The sequence below is a fragment of the Poecilia reticulata genome, linkage group LG11, assembly GCF_000633615.1.
Source record: "Poecilia reticulata strain Guanapo linkage group LG11, Guppy_female_1.0+MT, whole genome shotgun sequence".
In the NCBI taxonomy this organism is placed as follows: Eukaryota; Metazoa; Chordata; class Actinopteri; order Cyprinodontiformes; family Poeciliidae; genus Poecilia; species Poecilia reticulata.
Genome location: NC_024341.1, coordinates 6,947,946 through 6,970,910, shown reverse-complemented (window position 1 = coordinate 6,970,910; position 22,965 = coordinate 6,947,946). Strand labels below are relative to the sequence as shown.

At 42.1% G+C, this 22,965-nt stretch overlaps 2 protein-coding genes across 6 annotated transcripts in view; both read right to left on the bottom strand.

The window, feature by feature from the left end:
• Nucleotides 1-785: 785 nt before the first annotated feature.
• On the bottom strand, nt 786-3,951 carry LOC103472114 (glutathione S-transferase A-like). The gene is made up of 6 exons (XM_008421504.2): nt 3,764-3,951; nt 1,864-1,929; nt 1,667-1,772; nt 1,455-1,573; nt 1,277-1,362; nt 786-1,189 (listed from the first exon to the last, which is right to left on the bottom strand). The coding sequence occupies exons 1-6, from the start codon at nt 3,929-3,931 to the stop codon at nt 1,057-1,059; spliced, it is 678 nt and encodes a 225-aa protein (XP_008419726.1). The 5' UTR covers nt 3,932-3,951; the 3' UTR covers nt 786-1,056.
• A 124-nt stretch (nt 3,952-4,075) lies between these two features.
• Nucleotides 4,076-22,965, bottom strand: part of fhod3a (formin homology 2 domain containing 3a) — an 88,385-nt gene continuing 69,495 nt past the window's right edge. For 3 of the 5 annotated variants that reach the window (XM_008421498.2, XM_008421501.2, XM_008421502.2), the window contains 14 exons: nt 20,224-20,441; nt 18,457-18,777; nt 17,645-18,345; nt 16,736-16,876; nt 13,750-13,908; nt 13,490-13,672; nt 11,592-11,711; nt 10,098-10,259; nt 9,737-9,927; nt 8,772-8,976; nt 8,611-8,634; nt 8,200-8,407; nt 7,154-7,318; nt 4,076-5,362 (listed from right to left, as the gene is read on the bottom strand). In XM_008421498.2, coding sequence (XP_008419720.1) covers nt 5,286-5,362; nt 7,154-7,318; nt 8,200-8,407; nt 8,611-8,634; nt 8,772-8,976; nt 9,737-9,927; nt 10,098-10,259; nt 11,592-11,711; nt 13,490-13,672; nt 13,750-13,908; nt 16,736-16,876; nt 17,645-18,345; nt 18,457-18,777; nt 20,224-20,441 — 2,875 coding nt within the window. In that variant the 3' untranslated portion in view covers nt 4,076-5,285. The remainder of the gene's footprint in view (nt 5,363-7,153; nt 7,319-8,199; nt 8,408-8,610; nt 8,635-8,771; nt 8,977-9,736; nt 9,928-10,097; nt 10,260-11,591; nt 11,712-13,489; nt 13,673-13,749; nt 13,909-16,735; nt 16,877-17,644; nt 18,346-18,456; nt 18,778-20,223; nt 20,442-22,965) is intronic. The other 2 variants (XM_008421499.2, XM_008421500.2) reach the window with 2 other exon arrangements.

Here is a 22,965-nt window from a genome sequence, read left to right as displayed (position 1 = left end):
GTGTTGAAAATAAATAATTCTGTGTTTTTGTACTACCTCTTCTAGCTAGTTGCAAAGCTAAAGCTAAAGGAAATGACATGCTAGGAATAGGAAACGCCTCAAAAGCTAAGGGCAGAGGATATGACACACTAGGGAACACCCTCAGAGGCTAACAAAGGAAGTTACCAGCTGTTGCATTTTGTCCTGCTAACTCCTAAAGGTAGCATGATAAATGGACCAGCTGTATTTTGATATTAATAAATTGAATTCATGTATTCAACTCATTGACTCTTCTTCAATCTCATACATTAAGAACTCGGCATGGGGTCGGATAATTCTCCACACATGCTAATGGCTAATGTAAGATGCAAAGGGCAGCTAAACATGTGGTATCCATCATAATGTTGTTTTGGTTGTAAAATATGTGAGATCAGCTAATCACTGATTCTAAAGGCAGCCTTAAAATGTGAATTCTGTTATTCTCTTATATTTTCTACAGTAAAACAGAGACTATTGACTTCCACTCATTCTAGTAATTATGTTTATGCCTAAACCTGACATTTTCCCTATTACTAGTCTATTCTTAACCCACACCTTAACCAAAACTCAATTCATGCCACACCTCCAGAAAGTCCATGGAGCCACTTTTTACAGGTTACAGATTTCTTATGGTTGTGACTTATATGTCAGGAGGATTCTCCTTAGCCGATGTTGTCGTCTTTCCAAGCGTTGCTTACGCCTTCCGTTTCAGATCATCAAACATAGTTTTAATACCAGAAAATAATGAACCAAGCTGACAAAACAAACCGTTTTGAAATGACTTTATTGAGTGACAAAGCATAACATCCATTTAGTAATTAGTCAATGAACTCATTAGTCCCACTTTTTTTGTTCATCTGAATTCAACTTTGTAAGTAAAACCCGCACGACACATCTGACCTGACAAATTATCCTCAAGCAGAGAAAACATGTGATGATTGACCTGTATGAACAAGGTAAAGTAGTCATGCTACATTAAGTTTGTAATTTCAGAAAAAGCAGTACGTTAAGTAAAGATGAAGACTGTATTTTCGTTGTTCAGATATCCTTCAGGCTTTCAGATCTTTGCTCGATTTGGAACCACTTTGGGGGCCAAGTAGCTTTGATGCTGGGTCTGTCTTTCAGAAGGCTGTAGTATTTGGCCAGTTTGGGGTATCGTTCCACTGACAGCCTAAAAAAGACCAATAAAAAAAATTCAAAGTCATGATGTTGATGAGAAAGATCTGTCTTCCAGCAAACACGGGACTTAATTACATACCCATAACGGAAGGCGTAAGCAACGCTTGGAAAGACGACAACATCGGCTAAGGAGAATCCTCCTGCTAGGTAACGGCCTGCAGCCACCTTGATGCACAGAACATATGAAAACAGTAATGTCGTCAGCGTAACGCGTGACTTTCTCCACGTGTCTTTCTGTGTGCGGTGCTCAAACCTACGTTCTCCAGGTAGCTCTCCCAGAGTTTAAGCTCAGTGACCAGATTGTCCTTGTTTCTCTTCAGAGCAGAGTCATGGCGCTCCCCTTCAGGGGCGTAGAAGTCATAGAAGGCAACCAAGTCTGAAACAAACAGTGTTGATGGTATTATCTCTGTCTTTAGCATTTTTCAAGCTAGTGTGGTACTAGCTGTGCACATGTATGAGTGGAACTTACTTAGTTTCTCAATTAGAGTGAGACCCTCCATCATCCGTTGGTACATCAGAGCTTGTTCTGCAGGACTGTCAGGGATCAGCTTGTTGCCCTGAGACTTGAACTGATTCTTTTACCGCAGGAGACAAAAACAAACATAATCATGGGAACTTTACTGTTAAACAATACATTTATGATATTGACTATGAACCATGCTTTACCTCCAGGTATAAACACGCTCCAGTAGACTCATTGATTATGTCGTCTCCATGTTTGAAGGTAGGAAGCTGGTAGGAAGATGTTGACAACACAATGGTAGTTCATCGTGTGGCACTGCTATTTGATTAAACACACATTTATAACCACTTTGCTAAGCGCTGTGCTAAAGGACTTGGGATATAAAATGGTACAAGTGTCTCCAGTCGGACTGGGACTGTTCGACGCTGCTCAGAGCAGAACTATATCAGACCCAATTAAACCATGACCCAGTTAACTGAACTGGTTAAATACCAATAACAAGCTAATAGCAATGCATGTCTCCACATCACATGCATTCAAACACTAGAGGAACATGTTAAGTTGTAGAAATTGTATATCTGTTAATGTTTGTCAAAGATTTAATTACAGACAAATGAAAATATCTGTTATAGTACAGGAGATATCTCTATGTTAAGCATGTCGGCCATATTGGAATTTGAGGTGAAACCTTTGTATTAAAAGGGCCTTATGGTTCATTTGTCAGCTTTTAAACTTGGGGCAGTCTTACTTAAAATATACCAGGCAGATAAGTAGTAATATGTCTTTCTTGAAGACAAAAAATAAAATGTACAACACATGTGGTGTAGATCTGTTCTTGTAAACTTAACATCTAGTTAGAAGAGAGTCGTAATACAGCAAAAATACAGTACATCTGGATGTTCTTTTGTGACAACATCTAATTCTAAATGTCAGATTATCCCATTCATAATGTTGACACTGTCATTTAATTGTAAGATCACATATGAAGCCAGTAGCGGTTTTTGCCTCATTGCTTCCTGCTAAGCATTTTCCACCACATCTCAGCTTTTAACAGCAGCCTGTGATGGACAAGAAAGGTTTACCATCACCTGTGAGACCACCATGGCTGTTTCAACACCTTCTAGTGTTTAAGTTGTGCTAAAAGGACAGTCGGAATTTCACAAGTTTCTGTGGGATGTTTTCACTTCCCACTGCTTCCTGCACGGGGAGAAAATAGTGGTTTATAAAACGGACTGTGAAGGAGTTAGCCGACCTGTGATGCTTCCCGTCAGAATCAGTGGCTTGCAAATGTTTTTGTATCACCTTGGTACGTTATAGCCGCTATAAAAAGGATTAAAATAAACATTTGCTTCCATTGTGAAGAAACCAAAAACAAACAAAAAAACAGCATTAGCACTGCATCAACGGAGCACTGCTGACATTGTTTCTGGTTTAGGATGATCTAAAGCCAGTTGGGTTGGAACAGTTGTATGTCTGTGTGTTGATGCAGCAGCTCCAGCTGCAATCCTCACTATTTTCTTCCACTCAACTTTCCATTCATATACATGTTTACCAAAGGAGCTTTTATAGCTGATCCTACTTGTGAAAGATGACAATGACTGCACTGTCAATTAAAAAGGACATTTTTCATTTTAAGTAAAACACTGCTATTGGTCGTATTGATTTGTTTCTGGAGAATTTGGCTTATCAGCAGTCGGTCACAATCAAGAAAATGAACAGAAACGCATCACAAATCTTCATTTGTAACTTCATTCTAGTTTATTATTAAAGGCACCTATATGTCACTGCAGGAAAAGTCTAAAGAGCAACCATGTTCAGGTGAAAATAAACAGCTTTTTGTGAACTGGAACAATCGCAACACGCTGCAATCAGTTCTATTTTAGAATAAGACATAAGTTCAAAGTCATGCTCTTGTATTCTGCTTTGTCATTGTACCTGCAATCAGCTACCAGAGGAGACTTTACAACTGTAGACTTTGATCCCCCAGCGAAACCCCCTTCCTAGCAGAAATTTGACAGTCCGTCTTCAAACTAAATTCTCCGTAGCACCAGCTTAAATCGTGAAAAAAAAAACTTTCAAGCTAAATTTAGGGTGTGCACCTACCTGTCCTCTGGGGTTGATTTCCAAAACCTCTTTAGATTTATGCTCCTCTTTCTCAAAAGACAGCAGTTTTTGTTTGTATCCCTGTAGTTTCTTCTCCTCCAGGGTGATCATGAGGCGCCAGCAGGGAGGGGATCCCGACCCCCACAGCAGATACATCGACTTCGCCATAGTTAGACACAAACGCTCTGTCTGGGAAACGTGGTCCAGAGGGACTGAGCAACTCCCACTCTCTAATTTATTAAAAAGTTGGGCGCTCAAAGGCCCACCCATTAGTTAATGTCTAACTCAGGTGAAAGAAGAGAACAAGAAAAAGAAGGTGAACATTCATTTGCTTTTTATTGCAGAATGTGTTTAACACGGCATTTCAAGTGAAAGTGTGTGTCGGCGCTCCTCCGTGTCCGAACCGGGCCGCGCTCCGTGTCCTCTGTTCAAGTCCAGACCGAGTACAACGCAAGCACAGAAATCGAAACGGAAAGTTCCAACACTTCCTCACTCCAACACTAAAAAAAAAAAATACAACGATTTCTGGGATGGACGCATTTTGTCATGGGTTTTCTTTACAATTACAATCCACAGAAACTCCACCTTTCTCACAGACTACAATACAAGTTTCTACAAAAAAAGAATAAAAAATACGACACCACCTCACTAAGCGCGCACACTGTCGAACTACAGGATGTTTTACCTGATGAGGGCATTTTACACATTTAGTGCTCTGTGTGTCCGCTACAAGTTTCATCATCATAGCGTTTTTACATTTTACAAAAAGAAAAAAAGAAGTTCCTCTGAGATTAAAACACTCCTCCGTTTCAGTCGCTCGTTTCAGCATAAGAGAGGATACATGTCAGTTAAGGTGCAAGACGTCAGAGCTTTGCGAAATAAATACTGTAAATGTGACACCTCTGAGCCACCGTAGCTTGGATGGTGATTGTGAAGGTACAGCATTGTCCCTTTTTAAAAAGAAAGGCACTCATCAGCCTGAAAACCTTTCATATTCCTATTTCATATGTACAGTACTTTCTTCGTTTTTTTGTGTGTTTTTTTAGGGAGATCACCTGGATTCTGGTTTAAAAAAAAACTAATTAAAATTCCTATCGACTGCTTTACAGCAAAAGAAAAATAAAAAAAAAGAAAAAATTCACAGCTTCAATGAATCAGAAAAGATCCCTTTGGATTTCTTTAAAAGAACTTTGGAAAGATCCAAGACGTTGAATTCTTTATAGTACCTGCGTGTGACTGAAAGAGATTTTTAAGCTATAGTCTTCAAGAGAACACGTCTTTCTTCACCTCCGTTTTCTGCTTCTGTGCTTAAAATACAAAACGAGAACAAAACACACCATCCCGGTTGGCAGCGTCTTCACTCAGAAACATTAGTAGCAGCTGGTGCAAAACCTGAAGAGGCTTGTGGCTGGTGGGCTAAAACTAACGGTTGACATGGGCGTCTCACGCTGGAGCGTTTCCACAGCAGTGGGGATAGGTTGGGTCTGGGGCCAGGGGTCAAGATGAGGGGAGGTCAGCATGTTTATGTGTCCGGAGAATCGGTCAACCCCAAAGCGAGAGCTTCTTCTGGTGTAAGGCCGTTTTTAAGAGTCCGCCTCACTGCAAAAAGAAAAAAAAAATATCACAACACCATATATAGAAAATCCCATACGATGACGTTTATGTAGGAATGCGTTGAAGAATCATATTGCGACCAGAATCAAATGACTTTCAACTTACTTTGGTTGGAAACTCAAAAGCTTTTTTTTTTTCTAAATCTTTAAATCACATTATGTTAAGAGCTAACAGGTCATGCTAGCAGCAGCATGGCCTGTTAGCTGCTAGGAGGTTGTTCTAACAGCTAGCATTTAACAGCCAACACCTGTTAGTTGTTAGCTAGCAGCTAACATCTAGCTAGCTAACAACTGATGTTACAATGGTGGATCCTGTTACAATGTTCACATCTTGTTCAGTAACAAGATGCTGTAACTGAACTAAGAGGACTCACTCAATAACCTTTTCTGGCTTGTTCTCATTAGCACTTCAGTCAACATCCTTCCTCATGATTGTGTAGGCAGCAACACAACATTTCTGTTTTAAAAAGATACTTTCTGTTGGTCTGGTGTTGTACAGTGGATCCCCATTTGCAGGGGTTTGGGACCAGAGCCACCTTCAAATAGCAAAAATACACAAATACTTGAGACCTCTTCCAAAGTGCATACAGCTGCCTATTTTAATACTTCAAGCACCAAATAACTTGATATGTATTAATGCACTCCGGAAGACATTCAACAGAAAAACTCTAAATGCTATTTTGTTTTTGCAATTAGATGGAAATGAAGAACTTTTCTGGTCTCTACTTGAACAATCATAGTTTGAGCTGCAGTCGGTTCCATTTCACCTGTTTTTTTTGCTTTGTCATTGCACCTGCAATCAGCTACTGGAGGAGGAGTCAAAACTGCAGCCTTTGAACCTACACCCCTCTCATTAAAGCTAACAATATTTACTAAGGTATTTAAATGAAGTCGGATAAGCCATAAAAAGGTTATGACAAGCAAATAGGAAAGTTGTAGATCATCCCTTAGATTCGGTTGTAAGCTTAATATTGTACCTCGTTATGTATTTCCTCAGATTTGAGTAAATCTTAGGAATTATTTAGGCGCTGTCCCGTTATATATTTCTGTTCTTGTCAGGTTGAAAGCTCGTTTTCTCTCTGCTCATTTCCTTCTAGATCTCCATTAGTCATTTTCTCTAAGCTACCATTATTTTACCCGCGCCATGTCTGCCCCCTTGTGTCAAGATTCACTGATCTCCTTTCTCTCTCTGCTGATTCCTCCCTGCTGCATCCCATCTCCTTGATTACTACATCTGTCAGTAGTTCTCCTTCATGTTGCCTGTTCATCTCTAACTGTTTGTCTTTCACTTTCCTGTATGCATTTTGCTCTGATCCCTGCGCCTCACATGACAATCACAGGTTTTTTTCCCCTCTCACAAACAATAAATTGGACACAGCTTTTTAGATTGTATCATAAGATGTACTGCAATACTTGAAAGAATGATGAAAAAAAAAAAAAAAAAGAAGTGCTGTAATTTTTTAGGTGAGTTTTAATTGTAAGAAAGATCTGTTTGAAATTTTAACTTTTTCTTTGAAATTCTACTTTTAACTTATTTCTGAAAGTACAATATAGAAATTTTACTTTTATTTAAATTCATTGTATTATAAAGTAAACTATTAATAATATATTAATTATTGCTTATATAGAAAAATGGACTAAATTTGGTACCGGGACGTCAAAGTTTTACAAGATTGACTACAAAACTTCTGATTGGTGCATCTCTGCTTTTCCAGTCTGATTTATACTCAGAGGTTTTTATTCAGAGAGGAAGTGAGCGGAGCTGTTTGGGTCGTACGTGATTTGCGGTTGGCTCTGGATCTCCTCCTCTCTCTGGGCTGCGTTCTGGTTCCCGGTCCCTGCGTGGCCGAGCGCACTATGCGCTCCATGATCTCATCTGCAGCGTCGTCTCCACAGGCCTGCGTGTCTTCCACGGCTGATGTCCACGCCTGCACGGTGCGACCTGCGCCAACAGATGGCAAAAGCTTAACTGCGTGCATAAGAAAGCGCAGGACTCAGTTAGACACTAGGTGGTGCTAAAACACGTAGCCTTTTTTCCTCTGAACAAAGAGTGCCCTTCTGAAATCTTTTTTTTGTTTGTTTTTTAAATAGTGTATAGTGTGTGGCTTGCGTGAAATCTCAAACTGTGCACGCCACTGAAAAACCGTCTAATCTTGTGGACATGCTGAATGTTATTGTTTCCATTCTGAAAATTCAAGCATTCGCACAAAGTAAGCGAAAATAACGCAGGAAAAACCGGTGAAGAATAACTCAGAACCACTCGTATTCTTCTTTTACTTCACTCTCTGCGTCGACTTGACGCTACATTCAGACCCGTTGCCATAGCAACCGACAGCCTCTCCACAATCCGACGGGGCGGAGATTACATTTAAAGTGTATCAGAATTCAACGACCAAAAACAAGCAAACATTTCCCACACAGAGAGCAGAACATTCAGGGCTACTTCGTCAGGCTTGATGTTTATTTTGCGATTATTGATAAGTGATCGCCTGAACGCCAGTGTTGATTGATTAGCTAATTTAAACACCTGCTCTACTGATGCAGAGAGTTAGTGTGTGGGTCGGCTATTATTTTTGTAAAGGAACCAAAAACGTACTGAATTCTGCAGCACATCTGCATGTTAAAGTTATCAAAGTCAAGCTAGTATAACTGACCTACTTCCCTCTCCTTGGCTATTTTTTTCCTTTTACTTCAATATATGACATTTAGTTATGATTTAGCGCATTTTGTTGACGACTTGACAGCTAACACCAGAGGTGGTTTTTCTGGGCGGGATTTTGGGCGTTGCAACGTGTCTATATCGGACCTCCAGCATTCCCTCACCTCCTCTTCCTGGCCGAGATCTGGTCCTGGTCCTGAGTCCCGGCACTCCGACGGCCTCTTTGTCGCCGCCTGTCAGGCTTGTTCTCAGCACAGCCTTCATGTGCTCGTGCTCTGCAGCATCCTCAGTGTGGCCCAGACCCTGGGGCTGGTCGCTGTCCTGCCCACTAGGGGCGCCGTTGTTGCTGCAGCTTGAACCGTCGCGACCGCACTGCAGTGAATAGAAGTTCAGAACCGGATCAGAGTTCAGAAGTTGGCTGCTTGTGGAATCGGTATTTTCCTAAGTTAAATCATGAAGGAAACCAGTTAAATTTCACTCAGATGTTGGGTAAAGAGTTTAAGAACTGATCCAGGAAAAGGTTAGGGTGTTAATGTCACACAAGCATGCACACGGGCTGGCACACGTCTCAATACCTCTCGCTCTTCTTCATCATCAGACTACAGGAGGAAGGTGGATTTAAGATCAGAGAGAAGCAGGGAGAAAAGTGAAAATCAGAACTCGAAAGGGAGCAGAAGAAGAAAAAAGAAAAGGAGCTGGGAGTGTTTGAGGATGTCCGTGAGTGTGTGACGCTCACAGGTGCGTTCATGTCCATGATCATCTTGCCCCGGGTTTTGTTGCGCTCCCGGTGGTCGGCTCGTTTCTGCTTCTGCTGCAGCACGCGGTCCCTGGTGGTTCTGTACTCCAGAGCGAACTCGCTGAGGATTTTGCTGAAGCGGTTGACGCTGATCTCCCTCACGCTGTAGGCTGGATGGCCGAGGTACAACAGGAAGGAGTGGAACCTGAGCGGGGAAAGGTGACCGTAACCCCCGGCAACAGTTTACAACAGGGAGAGGAGAAAAATACGAGTCTCCTATTTGAACTTTATCTCGATTAATCGTGATAAATCTATTGTTGAAGTAATCGCCAACTAAACTGGTTATCGATTAATGCTTAACTGGAGCATTTAGACTCAAAAAGTCCTACTTAAACTAGTGATTAATCGTGAATAGTCGTGATTAATTAATTATTGAAATAACTGTTAATTATTTTGGTAATCAATTACTTGTTAACTGGAGTGTTCAGACTCAAAAACTGAAAAGAACCCTACACCCTATACAAAAAATACATACATTTTGCACTAAAGTGGCATAGTTTTAGCTTCACCCGGTTCAGATATAATAAAGTAATGCTATGGTACTGCACTTTAGGGAATACAATTTTTATTTTCAAATTTGTAAAAAAAATTGAATGATTTGTTTGCTTGCATTTTTTAATATATTTCTAATGTTGGATAAAAAAGACATAAGTGGTTCAATAAAAAATGTGAAGGATGTGCCATTTTTATCCAATTAGCTGATTAATCATCAAAAAAGTGTATAGATTAATTGATAACAGAATAATTTAAAGAGAATAACAAACACTATCACACTACAAATTTGTTCAGAATTTTTTTTTTTTAGATAAAAATCTGAGAAGTGCGGTCTGCATCTGTCTCCAGCTTACTTTACTGACCTCCGTGGGTAGCCATCACTGCAGTGTAAACTCGACATGCGGGGCTACCTGTTGATTAGCCTGCGGTGAACGATCTTGAGGATGATGATTCTTTCAGCACTGTCTTTGAGGAAGTCCGACATCTTCTGCTTCAGCTGGGGCTTCATCTCGTGCTTGGCGATCACCTTGAGGTGATCCCACGACGCCTTGCAGCGGCGTTCCATCTGACACAGGTTCTCCTGCAGCTGGTCGAAGTCCACCTGATGGACGCCAGAGGACGAGCAGGATCTTTATTTACACGCCCAACGAGGACGACAGACATGACTGAACTTTGGGAACAAACTGGTTTATTCGACTTATTTGCTTAATTCCCAGAACCTGTAATTCTAGTGATGTAAAACAGTTTGCTAGTCAGTTTTCTGAAGCGTACCTTTGCAGAACGTGTGATGGCTCCGATCTCGGAGTAGAGGTCGGTGCTCTCTGGGAAGTTTTCCACCACGACGGAGCAGGCGTGGTGCAGCAGAGACTGCTTGTGGACCGTGTCCTTTACCTCTGGGACCTTTTCCAAGTATGTCAGCTCAAAGCCTTTGGCCTGAAAACATTAGTGGGAAAATAACAAATAACTGACTGAAAAAACCTGAAAACCCTGGGAGAAATGACATTTTCATTTTTTTTTTTTCAAAGCTCATGGGTAAAATTTAAAGCATACATTAGTGACATAAAAATGTGGAGCTCTGCTTTTCTAAAACGGAATTAGCTTCGTGACAAGAATTTCTTGCAAATAAAGCTTTTCTGAATAGGAATTATGTTGAATGCATGGATGGCTGTTTATCAATCAAACAAAAATGGCATAATGTGAGCGCTTACTCTTATTTTAATAAAGATCCTCTATGCAGAAGTGTATAAGATTCAAGAAAGTATAGATATTTAACCCCCCAAAGCAGTCACTCTGTTTTAAACACTTTTTCCTCTGGTGTGATGAAAGATTTGGGCGTCTCTCTGGTAAGTCAATGCGTTGTTTAGCTGTGGTTTTTAACTCTGCGTCTTCTCTCAGTACAAAACACGTCACACAGGAGCGCACAAAGGAAACAATGGAGGCTGCTGACTTAGGGTCAATTTTAGTGGTAGAAGTGGTAGAAGTTGACAGTACGGTCACAAGATCATGGCAACACGAGGGTAGCTAATAAAAAGAAAGCACAAAACGGCCCCATCATGGCACACTGACTGCATCTATCTGTTTGGATGCGTGATGAGTGGTGATATTGTGATCTGTTGTCCTTTAATGACGCAAACTTCCTTCATAACTTCAGAACTTTCAGAAGTATCATTTACAGTCACCGTTAACGTCTGCTGGCTTCTTGTGGTGCATGTTTGATGTCAACGACATAAAAGTTGGATAAAATGACCGTTAAGACTGCAAACACATTGATGTGCATCTAATTTAGCACCACATATGAAAGTGGCACAAATCGAATTTTTCTCGGGTGAAAATATTAAAATTGAGTCGTTTGGGCTGTTGTGGAAAAGTCAGATATAGAGCGAATGTGGGCAAAAAACATCCCAAAAATCGGATTTGGGTCACATTTGGCTGCTGTGAGTCATAATAGTCATAGAGAAATGATGACATATGGTGGAAACAGACCAGAAATTACAAACTCTTATCTACCAGGGTGCCAGTTTGATAGATCTCCAACATATTTAAACAAGTCAACACTTCTATCAACGTCTTCCTCCTTATAAACTGACAGAAAGTTTGCTTTCATAATTTTTGGTTGTGTCCTGCATTATTTCAGTGCCTTTTCACATATATTCTGACTTCAAAAAAGGTGAACTTCCTGCTTTACGTTAAGAGAATGTAAAAAATAAAATAAAATTGATAAAGCATATGCTCTTTAAAAACATATTTTGTCGTCGGATGACTCACGTTGACGCCATTGAGGAAATTTCCAATGGACAGCAGCGTAGAGAGGATGTATCTGAGCGTTTTGTTCTTCACCAGCTGCTCCATCCCCTCCTTCAGATCCTGCAGTGGCTCGGCCACTTCCTGTCAGGAGAGCAGTACATCATTAGCGGACCCAAACAGAACACTCGGAAAAACATGTGTTTTACGAGTCTGCGGCAAAAACAGGTGCACCTCGCCTCCCGCTACAAATCATCTGCTCTTGCTTAAGGTCAGGAGAGGTTGTTCAAAGGTTGCTCCTTCGTCGTAAAATATACTCCAGGTTGCTTGAATCCTGAGTTTTTCTAAGCAGCGAGCAACAGCTTCTCCTGCGCGCGCGTGTTTGTTTTCCCTGCATGGTATGTTGAGCATTTCAGCTGCGAACTGTCGCCCCCCGCCTCCCGTACCATAAGGGTCGAGCCGTGAGCGCTGCTCCGTCAAAAGCCGCGGTTGCGTCTCGTGCTCATCGAGATGAAAGGAGACGAAAACCCGTAAACTTTACGCGTGTCTCTTTCTCATGGCTGTCCGGCTTTGAACTTCTCCTCGCGGACGCATTCTTTGCCGGAGTAATCACCGCGCGCATGACGACGGAGGCAGGGGTGCTGCTAATAAAACGTGCTTATCTTGTTATGATGTAACTATTTTGATGTTCTGCAGGATGTTGTTTCTTCCTGCCTGCACAAACAACGGCACACATGCTGCGCACCTTCCCACAAACCTCTGCAGCCAGAGAAGTTGGCGATTTGTTTCCAATTAACAAAAAAAAAAAAAAAAAAACACACTTGGACTGGATGGCACTTGTGGAAAAGGTACATGTGAACGGTACAGCAAATTCTGACACCGGTAGTCCTTGTCGTTGCACTTAGGAAGTACGTAAAGTCAAGTTGAGTTTACTTGTATGGCCCATTTCAGAAACAAGGCAGTTCAAAGTGCCTTACGTCCTAAAAGCATCGTACAGTCACACATTAAGAAACAAGTAAATACACATTACATTACTAGCTAGTACACATCAAAAATGTTGATCAATGCTCCACTTACTTCAAATCAAAGGCAGCTATGATCGGGTAGGTTTTTAGCCTTGACTTAAAGGAACTCAAGTGTTTTGGCAGTTTTTTTGTTTTTTCAGTTTTCTGGAAGTTTGTTCTGGATGAGAGGAGCTTAAAAACTGAATCCTACTTCTCCGTGTTTGGTGTAAAAAGTTGTTCTTTTGCATAAAATTCTTATAAAATACATTGTGTTTGTGGTATACATGCAGTCCCTCCAGGAAGCTGCAATCGCATCATGAAATTTCATGCCTTTTTTGGCCTTCTTGGGGTTCCATACTTGAGCAGGAAAGTCAGTAGAGTGTGTCTCAGCGTTTAGCGATTGAGTACGAGATAGACGTGATCAAACAAATTATTGTTTGTTTGCAAAGACACATATCCACTCTCACTGCAAAGATACAAAGTCTTACCAAGTCATTTTGGTTTAGTTTCTAGTGGAAATATCTTAGTACCTTTGACATAAGAGAAAACTAGCTTACAAGTAACTTTTAAGCATGACATAGGAGCTTGTTTAAAGTAAATAATTAATATTGTTGGAAACGTTCTTGACATTTCTCCCTTGCTGTATGTGAAATAATCTGCCAACAGAGCAAGTACTTTTTCCTCAGTATTAAGGAATTATTTAGTTAAAACAAGCTTCTTTATCTTGATGAAAAGTCACTTGTAAGTCTGTTTTGTCTTATACACTTGAGATACTAAAACTAGAATCTAGACCAAAATTGCTTGTTAAGAGTTTGTGTTTTTGCAGTGCACATCAGTTTTGATGCGTACTTACATTGATGCCACAAAGTAAACGTCACCGAAATGAGCAAACCTGAAGAACTTCAAGTTCGGACTGACCTTCTCCGTTGCTTCGTAGTCCATCTTGAAGGCCCAGAGATGGAGTCTGGCGGAGAGCTCGCTGATGGAGGACAGCGTGAGGAGGAACTGCTCCGCTGAGCCCAGCGGGACGTCCGGATTGGCCAGCTGGGCTTCCTGGATCTTCTGCTTCTCCTCCTCAGTCGGGATCATCGTCAGGAGTTTCTGTGGAACGGGGCAGCGACACATGAGTGGATGCGTGCACGCAGCTTCTCTTTTGGAAAATCACCCAAGGCTCTCACCTCTATGCCTTCCTTGTTGAGCGCGTACTCGTCGAAGTTCAAGATGGCCGTCTTGATGGTGCGCGGCGGAGGCAGGACCGTCAGGCCGATGTTGATGGCGTTGCTCCTCTTCGAATCCAAGACGATGATCTCCTGGCGTTTGCCGTCCGCCGCCGTTTTCTGAGACAAAGGGAAGATGGAGAAAAGGGTCAGCCTTCGCATCCCGTCCCCATCTGGTCCCGTTTCCTCTTTCACTGTGGTCCACTTTACAGGCCCGTGAGGATTCGACAACTTTTCACTCGACTGCAGCTGTGGGGGCTGCATGGGTGCTGGAAGCAGGAAATACCCCGCGCGTTTAGGTTTACGAGAGTGTTTGCATCAATTTATAGGCACCGTTTTACGCCGCTGCATGACCATATATGACCTTTACCAGTGCTGGAGGTGATCCGAAGCTCTTAAAGGGATGAAGTCATACAATATTTCCTTATTAAAGTGTAACAGAGTAGCTGCCAGGATCTTATAGCCGCTACAACAAAGAAACCAGTTCACTTACACTTGCAGCTCTACTTCACAGGGTTTTATGGTACAGTAATTAACATGTTGGTAGGAAATCTATTTACACTCATGAGCGTGAGCGCTTTTAACTATATCTTTAATGCATTCTTTTTTCAGGGTGGCATTATGATGCAACAAACTACAGATTGTTGCATAAATAGAAGAACTTGGATCAAAAGTTCACTTTTATTTTGGATTCTCTCTCATCCACATGAGGTCAAAATACATCCGGTTACACGTAAAAAAAAACAACAAAAAACTGCATGCTGTTTGTGGTCATCAACATGTTCCTGTCGTAACTCTGGATGGATGTTTGACCACTCTTCCTATTGAAACTGGAAAAATGTGTTCATATAAATACTGGTGAATTTTTATCAACAGATCTAACTTTCTAGAAACAACCATGAAAATAAAAATCAATTCAGTCCTGTTTCACCAGTATCACTTATGACGAAACAGGCCGTCATCCATCGCTATGCCTTCGCGCTGCTATGACATTCGCTGGGGTGAAAACCGTCATTTTGTCTCTGTGCAAAAGCTGTTCTACTTTATCTTCCAGAAGGTTTTCGACTTGTCCAGCTGCTCGTTTCATTTGACCTTGAAGCCACATCAGTCTTGGTCGTCAGACTCTTGTGAAACATCGCTGTGGACAGAGGAAACGGTGGCCCAAGAGTTTCCACTTCACGGCGACTTAAATCTTCTCGAGATGCTCCTGAACATCCTAAGCAACTTCACTTCGTCAGAGGTGAAGGTTAGTCAGCAATTTGACATTCTAAAGAGACAATTCAGAGAAATGTCTGGAGCTGTAAACTCTAAGTGACTTTTGGAATAAGAAAGTGACTCAAGTTTTATGAACACAATTATTTACGTTTTACTGTTTAATTAAAGAGCTAAACGGATTATCCAATTCTAGGTTCAGGAACAAAAAGCATTTTAAAACTTTTATGAGGAGACCATAAAACCATTTTCTTAAACCAAAAAGCTCCAACTTTATGAGGAGGAAAGACGGAACAAAAGAAGGTACCAAAATATATATGCCTGTATATTTAGTGTTAGTTGTATAATAAAAGAAAAACACACATAAAAAAAAAATAGAAGTAGCTTTTTTACGTTTGTATCACAAACCTTTTTTTTTTTTTGGCAGGAAACTAATTTAATTTAAATGAACTAATTTAATTTAAATGAACTGCCCATGACAAGAAGAGGTCAATTATCCAGCCAGAATTACATCAGGACATTGTGTATGCTTTACACATGTACACACACTTCATATATCTATATAATTTAAACCTTGTTCAGATTAGAGAAAATCTGCAAACAACCTAAGTAATTTTGCACATAATTGTTGTTTGTTGGATCTTTTTAATCCCTCAAAAAAAAAAAAACAAAAAAAAAAAAAAAAAAAAAACACTTTAAATTAAAATGGCAGTCATGATTATGAAGATGTATGTAAACTTCTGACCTGCAACGTTCTTAATGAGTGGAAATAGTTTTATTTCAGGGATTAGCAACATTTATTTGATAATTTACCTGTTATCCTTTTACACACACTGTGTTGGAGTGCAACAGTAGAAGTGCTAACTGGCGCTAACCGCCGCTAACCGCCGTCACGCCTCCTGTCACATCGTAGATCTGAGCCATGCAGAGCCGCCAACCGATCGGGCTTCGGCGTAAATTGCAGGTTCTGAAGCGAAGGCTCAGCAGTTCAAAGAGTGAGAGTCCCAGCCTCTGCTCTCTACCTTTGAACCCCGCACGGTTCTTATTTAAAGGCTTTATGAAAATTACAGAGGGATCAAACCTCCCCTGTTTGATCGGGATCAAAAACCCACAACCTCATTTAACCCTAGAAGATTGAAGCATTCGAGAAATCAGAGAGAGAATTTGGATAAAAACAAATGTATAAATAATAAAATCAAAATAAAATATATCGGGAAATTTAAAAACACAAATATCCTGAATGGACAATTGAAGATCATTCCTCTTAAACAGTGATAGCTAAAGTTGGGTTGGTGCTGTGATGTGGTTCTTTAAACATAAAGTGGAGGTGGCAAGTGGAGATTTTAGTTTGGATTTTAACAATGATTTTCAAAAGCTTTCCTGCATTTCTTCCATTTTTCTCTGCTTCACACAGGATTCTGTAGACTTGGTTGCCAACATATTGTGGGAATTTCCTTTAAATAAGCAGGAAACTGTCTGTAGGTAAAACATATAGAGCAAAGGCCACATCATGTGATAATTTGGTATCATCACATGATGCTAAATATTGTGTGTTTATGGTCTGACCAACCTCAAACCATAAACATCGAGGACCAGTAGCATCAGTGCACACGGTGCTTCCCCTGGTCTCTACTTTTAAACAGGGAGTAAAGACTTTAGCTAACAGCATGAAGCTTGACAGGGACGGAGGGGACACTCATATTCATGAATATCCCTCATGATTTTGTCTCTTTACCTTTGTCACTGGTATTTCCTTTGATTTGGTCTCAAACAGGTGTTCCAGCTTGGCTGTATCCAACTTGACAGGTTCCACTTTGGACCAGAAGGAGTCTCCGCTCCACTTGTGGTCCTGGTACTGACAGTCTGTCGGACGCACCTGAGGACAAACAGTCAACAGATTGACTCAGATTGACTCAACAAAATCATTTTGATCATACGACGACTAGTATGGGTCCAAACTCTTCTCACCAACTCAATAAAGCTACTCGAGCACTGAGAAGTCGACTGGCGATGGGCGACTCAGGAAAAAGATATTCAGTAGATCAGAGTTAACAGGTTGTGCTGACAAAATTTCTAAGTGTGGAAGTTGTTACTGAGCAAAGACGTTTGAGTATCAGTGAGGTGTCAGAAGTCAGAGGAAGGACAAAAGATGGAAGATGTTTCTTCTGCCTTTTGAAAGTCGTGTTTGCTGTTCACTTCGGTGGTTTGTATTTTTTACGTTTTTGTGGCACTGGTGGCTTTATTTCCAGGAAGACATGAAGGAAAGGTCCCAAGTTCGAACCATAAACATCGAGGACCAATAGCATCAGCGCCCCAGGTCTCCACTTTTAAACAGGGAGTAAAGACTTTAGCTAACAGCAGGAAGCTTGAGAAATAAAAGCACATGTCTAGAGAGTATCTATGGTATACTCATCAATATGACGACACTAAAGCTAACCATCCAAAATTTGGATGATCATTTTCTCTTTGTTTCACATTATCAATCAAATGCCTTTTCACGACGATTCGGCTCCTATCAGTTCAGGGCAGGAAGGCCAACATAAAAAAAACATGTATTGTAGAATGCCATTAATGCAAACTCCAAAATGGAAAATCATAAGTGGCTAAAATCAGTATCAGCAGGTTAGAACTGCTCCTGACTCACCTCGCTCCAGAAGAGCCTAATTGTCTTCTTCTTCTTGCTGAAGAGAGGCGGCTCGGAGGGAGGAGGCGCCGTGGCCGGACCGCTGAAGGACGGAGGCGGCGGAGGCCTCAAGACGCCGATCAAGGGAGGCGGTGGAGGGCAGCAACCTAGAATGGGGGGCGGCGGAGGAAGCCGCGGGATGAAAGGCGGAGGAGGCGGCGGAGGCGGGAGGTCGCTGCACCCTCCCATCAGAACAGCGTCCAGGATGTCCTTGTCATCGTCGTCCGTCAGGTCGGTGAAGCTGATGTCCCTGATGCGTAGTTCTCGGGGGCTGGCCAGGAGCTGGTCCCAGATGGTGTCCGACTCCTTTTTGGGAGGGGGTGGAGGCGGAGGAGGCGGCTCGTTGGCCGGGGCGTCCAGGTGGGGGTGGGACGAGCCAAGGTCTTTGACCAGGTCGCCGAAGCGCTCGGCGATCGGACGGATACCCCGCCGATGCTCCAACTTGTCCTCCTTGTTGCTGCTCTCCAGGCTCGCCTCCTGATGCGTCTCCCTGTCCTCCTCCTCCCCCTCTCCCTTCTCCTTCTCTTTCGCCTTCTCCGCGTCCTCCTCTTCCTCCTCCTCGGCGCTGGGCTTTGAGTTCTGGGAGTACAGCATGTCCAGCATGAAGAGTTTGCTGTCGAGGAGCTTGTTGCAATTTTCGTTCACTTCTGTCTCTTTAAAGCCTGGGGGAGAAAAAAAAGGTAAAGTGGTAATCCCAAGGTTATTTTGAAATTCCCGAAAAATAAAGCCACAAAAAGGAGTACTTTGATGATTTTCCTTTAGAGGACACCCACCATTCTCTGTGCTAACCCTTTCCTCTCTCTCCAAGGTGCTGCTGGCGGAGGAGATGCTGGAGGCCGAGCAGTTGTCCTTCTCGTTTACCTCCTCATTTTGTCGCTCCTTGTCACTGAGGATGCCGCTGTCCTCCTCCGCCTCCTCCTCTCTCTGCTTCTCTTCTTCCTGCTCAGGCTCCTTCACTTCCTCCTCCTTGTCCGCCACCACTTCCTCCTGCACTTCTTCGTCCTCCACTTCCTTCTGCTCTTCCACTTCCCCTGCTTCAGCTCCTGCCTGCTTCTCTTCCGCCTCTACGCCGGCACTGGAGTCGTCGGCTTCTTCTGTCACAAGAGAGCGCAACTTTTCAGTCACACTAGAATTTCGTTTACCCTGAATAAGAGTTTTATAGACCTGAATTATTTGTAGCAACGTGCCATTTATATCTGGCAAAACACTGGCCTTTGATTTAGAGCCAGTTCTGGATGGAAATGAACTATTTTCCGGCAAGAAAAATAAAAACATGCAGTCGTGCCGTAATGTAAACAACACGGGCGGTGCACAAAGCTGGGCTGTTGGAGGAGCTCGATATGAGCAGGAAATGAGGAATTAAGTTCCTGTTTACATCGAATTCCGCCCGTGTACACGGTACACACACGTAAATCAGCAGCACAGTCTGCGCAGTGATGCAGGCAGGGTCTAGAAAAACACGCCGCAGACGCTCGCCTCTGTGGGCTACAGTGCCTCGGCCCCTGGCTTCGCTTGTGCTCCAAAACAAGGCAGTTTTTTTTTTCTTGCATGAGATGTTTGGGGATCACTCTGTCAAAAGCTTCTTTCAAAAACCAATCTGACCCTTGCACTCACATCCTCCCTGTCACTGCGAACCTCCCGCATCCTCTCCTTTCACTTACTGCGTCCACAATCTTGCCTTCTTTTTTCCCTTCCACTGCACATAGTTGTAAGCTAATTGAAACGACGAAGTGAAGCAGTTTTTGTTTTACTGCTGTGGGGCAAAACAGATGCTTGGGAGCTGAACAGATGACCTTCTGGTTTTCATTCAGACTCAAGAACCTGCTAACACACACAAAGATATACAATGCTGTGTTAAAAAGAGCCAAAATTCGCTAGTTTTAGATGCTAATCAGCCAACATTAACGTTGATGTTCGGGGATCCACTGGGAATTATCTGGGGTCTTAATGACAAAAGGTTAACAGCCCAAATCCTACAAACACTACAACTCAACATGTTGAGCACATACATTGTGTGCTACCTTCTATAGCACGACAAAGCTATCTTAAAGTTAGCTAGTTTCGGTATAATGTGCCGGTAGATGCTACCAACCTTTTTTTTTTTACATGTGGGGCCCAAAGATATAATGAATGACCTAAAAACATTAGCTTCAAATAGGACTGTATATGGGATACATTACAATAGCATGCTAACTGCTTATTTAGTTTAACAGACATGCCAGATTTGCCAACTTTAGTAGTAAATTAACCTAATACATTATTAAGATTGATGGATGTTCTTAGTTTCTGCATGATTTTCTTGAGCGGAATTATTTTCAAAACCACCAAATTTGTCTTTTTTTTTTAGTTGTCCAAGAAATGTTTGGTCTCACTGAAAGAATGGCAAGTACATAGATTTAATAAAATACAAAACAAGGTCGACCTTTGGGCTTGTAGCTAGCCTGCGCCCTATTTAGAACAAGACTGGACATTTTAGCAAAGCTTGTGTCACCAAAATGACTTTTCAGAAACAGAAACACCAGGTGATTCTGTCCTCCTACCAGCCTCAGAGGGGGTGCAGGCGGTGCCCGGCGTCTCGGGTTCAAGATCAGCTTCTCCTTCCTCCTGGGAGGCAAAGGATGATGGCGTGCTGCTGCGCGATGACGAGGGCCAGGCCTCCGAGGGTTCAAAGGGCAGGCTGAGGTCAGGCCGAGTCCTCGACACCCGGACGCGGTCCCTCTCGTACTCCTCCGCCGCCAGACGTTCTACGTTCTTATACCTGAAAAAGAGCGAAGGATGAGTCGCTGATGTCGGCTGAAGCGAAACCACTTGTTTAAAATTCTCGACCAACGACGGTATATCGATTATAAACGATGCAACGGAGAGTCAATGGAGCTCATGTTCTCTACTGCTGTCAATGCCACTTGAACACGACGTTACAAGTAACTCCTCTGCCTCCCCATGTTCAGGTTCATCTGCTGATTTTTCAGCATCAATCCTGCCAGTCGTGAAGATTTAGAAGAAAGGGAGAGAGAGGAGAGAACAACAACAAAAAAGAGTTGAAGAAAGGTCAGACCTGTTGCAGATCCCTTCCTTACGTCCTTTTCCACGTCCCTGTCCTTCGCCTTCTTCACTTCCACCCTTTCTCCGACCGCTAAACTTCCCCGTTCAACCTGCTGGCCCTCACAGAAATTTAGGGCACCGAGTCAACCCTCTCTTTCTCTCTCTCTCTCTCTCTCTCTCTCTCTCTTTCAGTGTCTTTCTTCTTTCCCTAACCCCTCCTCTTTCCCACCGCGCTGTGAATGTGTGCAGCTTCTGTTCAGACTTCATTAGCATCAGGACACTTCAGATGTCTGAAGAAACCAGACACAAATGCCCTGGTGTGTGTTGGGTCCCCTATCTGCATGTGATTAGGAGTGAACCGAAGTTAGTGTGAGCCAAGTGTGTATAGTTGGCTTCAACGTACTGTATGTATATATACACACACACACACACACACACACACACGCAAACACACACGCAAGCACTGAATGGGAGTTTGCAAAGCACACCTCTCCTGCTGTGAGACCTGATTGTGAGTTAATCCCTCTTTGAAAACAGAGCATTGTACGTTTCTGCAGAACTGTTCTTGACCAATTAAAGCATACACTGTTGTATAATCTGCTCATGTTTACTAAGGATGCACCAAAACGACCACAAACGCAACCAAAATCATCACCACACATAAGACAACTTATCTATAATTTACTTAAAGCTACATTCCAGCATAAAAAAAACAATTGAGACTGATACCAACACAGTTTTCTTTAAATGTTAGTGAAGAATTACGAGAACATCATCTGGGATTTTAAGGGATGTTTGCCCTGTTTATTGGTGTGTTAAAGTGAGAGGAAACCCCAAAGTAAGACCTAAAGAGCTAAACAGAGAAGACTGTAGCAGCTTATGAGTCTGGTAACGGATTTAAAGAGGTCTCAAAAGAATTGGTCTAGAAGCAGAGGGCATTCGAAACAACTGGCAACGTGCCAATACCCAGCAACATTGGCAAGTTCGCCCTGAAAGTGGACCACAAGATGCTAAAAGAGGTCTACAAAAACCCCTAAAATGTCAACATGGGACCTACATCGGGCTCCAGTGGTGATGTGACTGTACACAATTTGTATAGTCTGAAATAAACCACACAAGTTTTACCTCAGTGGGAAGTGTACAAGATTGAGGCTTTGCTGTGTAAAAACATTAAAGAAGTTCACCAGGAAGAATGTGGACCGAGACCAGGACTTCTGGAATAACGTTTTTCTATTCATGTATTTAATTTTTTGTACTAATGAATCTCAACATCTGCAATTCAGAGACCAGAAATGACATAAAATATTCCAAAAAGGGACGATCATCAAACAAACTGTGAGGCATAAGGATTGAAGCGTCGGGTTTCAGAATGCTTTGCTAGCACCTAGCTAGCATGCTAACACCATGACTTTAACTATGAAACAGAAGGTGTTTATGTAAAATGTGAGACCAAAAAAAAAAAAATTAAAGCTGGACTGTGTTGAATCAAAACTCACGTTCAGATCCCCTCTAGTTTCTTGGGGTTGCTTGAAATGGACTGAACATTCAAGAAAACCATCAAACATCTAATAGCTGAAAGCGAAGAGTTTGGTAAACTTTCTACAGACCGATTGGTAAGATAGCGACAAGCACAGTCTCACTTACAAAGCTAGGTAATGATCTGTGAACCTTTCTTTTCACAGAAATTTATGTGAAATACATAATCTCTGTTATCTGGAAGAGTTGCTCAGTTGAGAAGACAGCTAGCATGCTTTGAGATTGGACGGTGGAGAAAATGTTAGATGGTAGAACTGTAAGGAAAGGTGGAAGATGAAGAGTTAGCGTGACAATCTCCCTTTCTTGCCTATAAAGCTGGTTTTAGGCAGCTGAAACGCAAACTTTCGCAAGAGGTCTTGTGAGGTTTGACGCTAATTTGGTCTATTTTTTTAAGCAAACTTTGTTAACGGAGGCTAATCTCTGGCTGCATCAGTCTGCCTGATTGACGACGAGACCTGAAAAAGCACATTAACCTCACAATTGTCTGTGCTTTTGTGGACTTAGAACAAACTGATGAGTTTTAGCTAACCAGACTTGAAAACAGTGGTAACCTGGGAAGAAACGGAGGCCACCCGTCTGAGTAGCTGTTGGCCTTCCAGCTCATTGAGCTTTTTGTTTTTACATTTTCTCGCATTTTAAATAAGCTCACCATGATGTGACACCTGTCTATTACAGGTAACTAGGTCATTGCTAATAAAAACTTT